The following is a 5,142-nucleotide window of genomic DNA, read 5'->3' as shown; positions in this document are numbered from 1 at the left end:
GTGTAAAGTTGAAATGTTTTATGGTTTTACTTTTACTCAGACTGGCAGCATTTCTTGCCTCAAACTGTCGCCTTCTGTTGTGTTTTGTTTGGATGTTTCCGACTTTAATACCCATGACAGAAGTGGATGGAAAGGCACATTATTTTGCATTTTGTTGGCTCACTTTTGGGAGATTACTTTTTGATGGAAACTTGAATTTCACTCTGTCTTATACTAGTGTGAGAGTCACTGGAGAAATGTAACTAAGTAGATTTACTCAAGTATTGTCTTACAGCAGGGGTGCCCAACCGGATCGACCGGTCGATCGCGGGGAGATTCCCAGTCGGTCGCAAGATGTGTCTAAAAATAGAACAACAATATTCAGTTTTATCGTTAATGTCCTATAACATAATCTTCCTGTGCCAGAATAATGCACTTGAACGCATCAAAGCTTTGTGATTGGCGTTGTCACTACCCGATCTGCTGCCCTGCCTGATCTGCAGTGCGCATGTGCGAGATGATCCGCCATATTGGACAACTCCGTACGGCAACCCAAGTAGGACACTTGACACAGTGGCTTTTGGCAAAGCTCAAAAAGAAAACTCGAGAGAGATGAGTTATTGTTATACTTCACTATTATTTAACAACTCTTTTTATTGGGTTCTTTTATTTGGGGTTAAGTACATTGTCAGAATAAGTGAGAAATGAATTTTACTTCTGTTAGACAGCTATCATACTGAATAAATATGTACTGTGAATGTATGCAAAAATGTTTGGCATATAGCTGTCTAACAGAAGTTAAATCAATTTCTCACTTATTCTGACAATTTACTTAAACTTAAATGAGGGTCAATCCCATTGGTTGGTTTTCTTCTTCTAACAGATTAAACGGTTCTTTGTGTGCTACTGCCCCCCACAGGAAGGAATACAATTGCATCAATAACTATTAACTTTATTGTAAAGTTTTGAACAGGAGGTAGTACTTTTTACATGGCATAGAAACTGTAATGTATCTTTCTTTCGTGGTCATGTCACTTATTACATTTTGGGTATTTATAATTTATTTTCTTTTTCATATTTTTGAATGCACCTTGTTTTTGTATCTCAAGGAGATTTGTATTACACTGTTTCGTTATAAGTCTCTCTTAGAGGTTGACACATTTAGAGAGCTTTGAAACAGCCTGAGTGTATGAATCTTGCTGTGTAAATGAAATAGTTTAACCTCACTTATCCTGAAACTCTTAGCCTACAAAGCCTACAGTACAAATACTGTTTCAAATCAACTGAGTATGTTTTGTAGTTCTCTCACACAGCAGGAGGTGGCAGCATTTCCCTGATGTTAACTGCCTGGCAGGTTTTAAATAACTTTCATTGTTTCGAGCCTTGCATGCTGTAAAAAAAAGATGCATTTAAAAAAACTGCATATTTTCCCCCAAACTTTTTTCCCAGAAGTTACTTTAGGAATATAACCTATAAGTAGTTTATTTGAGTAATTATTTTTATATAGTACTGATACATATCTTAAATAAATAACTGCTGTACATTGGTTTGCGCTTCACATGTTTCAGCCCCACACAATAAAATGGGGAAGTGTCACAGTACCTCTGTGGTTTTCACACAGCTGCTTAACAGGTCAGCTGTGAAGGACAAAAACAAAACCTGGAGACATGAGAATAGAAATGACAGAAACACACAGAACTTGTCCGTCAACTAGCCAGAAGTATTAACATATTGTTTCCATCTAAAGTCAATAAAGAACAGCAATGTGACAAACAATGAGAAAGACATTGTAAGTGGTTTTTGATGAAATTGTCGGCTAAATTATATTAAATGAAATGTAGAAATTACACTTAAGAAAGGGAAACTCCAATGTATTGAAATCCTGTGTGTTTGCGAAATGGGGAAGTGGCACATTTCATAACTTAAAATAATCATCCAAACGGAACTTGTCAAATAAGACATATGTAAAAACCAAGGAAAATGTATGATTCAGTGGCACAAAAGGGTTTATTTACAACATATCAAAGTACAGACAAAATAATGACAAATGCCTAATATCAATGTGACACAACCAACCAATTGTCTATTTATTTGTAGAAAACAGTGCTGTGTAGTCCTACAGTATTGTGATCAGTTTACCTCATTAAATAGACAAACACACTGAGTAACATTTATTAATAACAGAATATGTTGTATGCCATTACAGAATATACAGTACAGTGGTTGGCAGAGAAAACAGCACATTTGAAACAGCAGTAAAAATAACTACCTTACCTAGAGTCTTTTGACAAGACAACTTTTGTTATTTGTTGGCACTGAGCAGCGATAGCATTACCATTGACTTCTGGGGGCATGTTTTTTTTTGTTCAAAAGTAACATTCACTTTACCCATCCTTCATTTAATTCTAAATTCTTGCTAAGAAGATGTTTTCTCTGTTTATCAGCTATTTCCCTGCAGGGTGAGGTAAGAAGGAGTGGACTCAACATGTAGTCCAGTCACAAGCTTTTCCTTAACTTCAGAAAAATTCATTTGTCCATAAACTGAGAAAATGGTGACGCAAGACTGGTTTTGTACCAATAGCTCAGGCAGTGAGTAAAAGGAATGCAGAGGGTGGAGCAATTGGCTGGTTACTCGCCAACAGGAATGGGGTTATCATAGGCTGCTCCCTCTAGGTCGTCGACTCGCTTTCTGCGCGTCTCAGGAGGGGGTCTTGGTGGTGGATTCTGAGGTGGATTCTTCATGCTGTCATCTGGCTTTCTGGCCATCTCCTTCTTTGGAAGAATGGGCTCCCAGTGTTCACCTCGGATAGCTGCCTAGAAAACAAAGTGTTGACAAAGAATAGTCAGTTGTGTTTGGCTAGAGTAAGATAAAGTTAAGCATACCTATAAACTATTATAATCTCAACAATAATAAGAGATATGTTATGGTGGCAATTAGATAAACTGAGCTACTTGGAAAGCTTTATATCTTTGGTTTATTGCCACATCTAGGTTTGTTTAAGAATTCAGGCACACCTCTGACTGGTCGGATTTCATAACAAAAGGGCCATTTCTCAACAGAGATACTAGTCATGAAACAATCTCTTCCTTGTTTCCACTTCCTTGTTTCTGAGAACTGGCCACTTCAAGTCTCATCCATCACCTTTATTGAAGTTAATATACAAACTGGAGATTCATTTTGCGAAAGCTGCCCACTTACTGCAAGGTAGATGATGCTGGCAATGCCCAGGCACACACACCCGAGGACAGTAGCAAGTAAAAAACCTGCAGGTACACTGAGTCTAAGAAAGACAGAAAGGAAATGTAAGGCCAAAACACAATAAGCCATGTATTTGTCCATTGTGGAAAGACTGACTGTGAATAACAGGAATGCAGTCTAACAAAGGAAAGTGACGAGTGTAACACTCACGCAGCATGTAAAAATGCTCTGACATAGTAGTTCCTTGTCAATGGCCCAAAGGATTTCACACATACAGTGAAGCAGTACTGGCCCCTGAGAGAGAACAAGACACAGGAGTGAGCAACAATATTCAGGCAAATCATCAGTGAACCTGAGCCTTTAAGCATATACAGTATACACGTTGCAGACAAAGTAAATCATGAAAATCACTTACGTTCTCTCCACACTTGTGCCCTTGGTCCTCTTGCTTCGTGGATACTCAAGTAGACACACGAATGCCCCAGCAGCACTAGTTATCTGTCAAGACTTTTTCATTTCACAAGATTCACTCGTCACATCACAACTATAATAGGACAATCGTTTATATTAACATCTGTGACCGTGAGCAGGTTTATTTGGACTCATTAACTTGCCAAAAATAAATAGTGGTAGTGGATTTCATTTAGTGCTCCCCTATATCACATCTGTTTCAAGTTTGTTTTTTTATGAATTATTTCACAGCATGCAATTAAAGGCTAAATAAGACTTTAAACGCATGCTAGTAAATCTACAAGGTGGGAAACTTGAAAATGAACACTTTCAAGAAGAGACATATTGATATCTGCTTTATGCACAGTGTAAAGGATACATAGCATAAGCAGCAAACTGCCAGCCTCTGAACTGTCCAGCCACCCCCACAATGCCTCCAGTGAGGAGAACTGAAAGAAGGAAGCAGAAAGATCATTAAAACTTTTAAAAACAGACACAAACGTTGAGTCTGTTTGTACATCGACTTGATTGTTGATTAAAACAGTTTGGATTTATAGCTGATTATGTTATAAAATTTGAAATTGTAATGCATACAAAATACAAGATTAATGAAAATATTTCAGTTTGAATTATAATGCTCATTTACTCATGAAACGTAATCAGATACTAATATGTTAAGTTCAGTAATATTTGTATTGTATCTTTAGATAAAGTTGTATACTCACTGAGTCCTGAAGCCAGAGCCTGCTCATTGGCCCACATTGCCCACTCTATTTTCCCCATCGCGATCACTGAAGCGGCCCCTCTGAAAACTCTGAAACTCACCGGAGAGCGGCTCACAGTTATCTTGTTTCTACAAGGAAGAACTTGTATTTACGAGATGTGAGATGCATGTAGGCTGAGAGGCAGGGCTACCCATAGCCGATCCCTTTTCTGGCGTCATTTCCGAACAGTGCAGGTAGGGGCGGGGCTAAACAGGCAAACATTCCAGACAGGTACACATAATAATGAGAAAACGGACAGGTTAAGTAGGGCCTGCGTTAATAACATACGCAAATCTTTTTTTAGGGAGGTTTTTTCATACAATATGTTTATATTCTTCTTCAAGTTCTTCTTATTTTGCCATAGATAAATGAATTCATTTTATGTTTTTTTTTTGTATATTTGACCCACAAGACTATTTTTTTAATTGAAAGTCAGCTTGGGTTGAATATAATTCTAAACATTTTAGCTATTCTGATTGGGCACATATTCTTTTCCATCCTTTGCACCTGTCCCTATATAATTATATTGACTACAATATTATTTATTTATTATTACAGAAAACAATCGACAGCATTTAAGTATGTAATTGTAGCAGGAACACTGGGTTCAGGTAACTGTCCCACACTCATCTCTAGGCCCTTCTTCTTCTTTGCTTTAATGGCGAGTCGCAACCACTTGGAGCATTATCGCCACCTACTGTTGATTTATTGAATCTTCATGTTAAATCTTTGTCTTCAGATACTGTATAT

The 5,142-nt window shown here is 37.6% G+C and overlaps 1 protein-coding gene across 1 annotated transcript; it reads right to left on the bottom strand.

Moving 5' to 3' along the window:
- Positions 1–1,967: 1,967 nt before the first annotated feature.
- Positions 1,968–4,535, bottom strand: cyba (cytochrome b-245, alpha polypeptide). Its single transcript, XM_010793792.1, has 6 exons — positions 4,354–4,535; positions 4,008–4,077; positions 3,594–3,668; positions 3,389–3,472; positions 3,179–3,260; positions 1,968–2,793 (listed from the first exon to the last, which is right to left on the bottom strand). Exons 1-6 carry the CDS (start codon positions 4,409–4,411, stop codon positions 2,608–2,610), a joined length of 555 nt encoding a protein of 184 aa, XP_010792094.1. The 5' UTR covers positions 4,412–4,535; the 3' UTR covers positions 1,968–2,607.
- Between the last annotated feature and the right edge of the window lie 607 nt (positions 4,536–5,142).

This window comes from Notothenia coriiceps, unplaced genomic scaffold (assembly GCF_000735185.1).
Source record: "Notothenia coriiceps isolate Sejong01 unplaced genomic scaffold, NC01 NC01_scaffold00037244, whole genome shotgun sequence".
NCBI lineage: Eukaryota > Metazoa > Chordata > Actinopteri > Perciformes > Nototheniidae > Notothenia > Notothenia coriiceps.
Note: the sequence above shows the minus strand (reverse complement) of the source record. Positions and strands in the feature narration are given on the sequence as shown.

What these genes read in the sequence shown, in the direction of transcription:
- cyba (XM_010793792.1), bottom strand. Translation starts at nt 4,411, where the DNA reads ATGGGGAAAATAGAGTGGGCAATGTGGGCCAATGAGCAGGCTCTGGCT. An exon ending in AGAGCATTTTTACATGCTGC is followed by an intron (nt 3,261 to 3,388) that starts GTGAGTGTTACA and finishes TGTCTTTCTTAG; the next exon opens with ACTCAGTGTACCTGCAGGTT. An exon ending in CCAGCATCATCTACCTTGCA is followed by an intron (nt 2,794 to 3,178) that starts GTAAGTGGGCAG and finishes TTTGTTTTCTAG; the next exon opens with GCAGCTATCCGAGGTGAACA.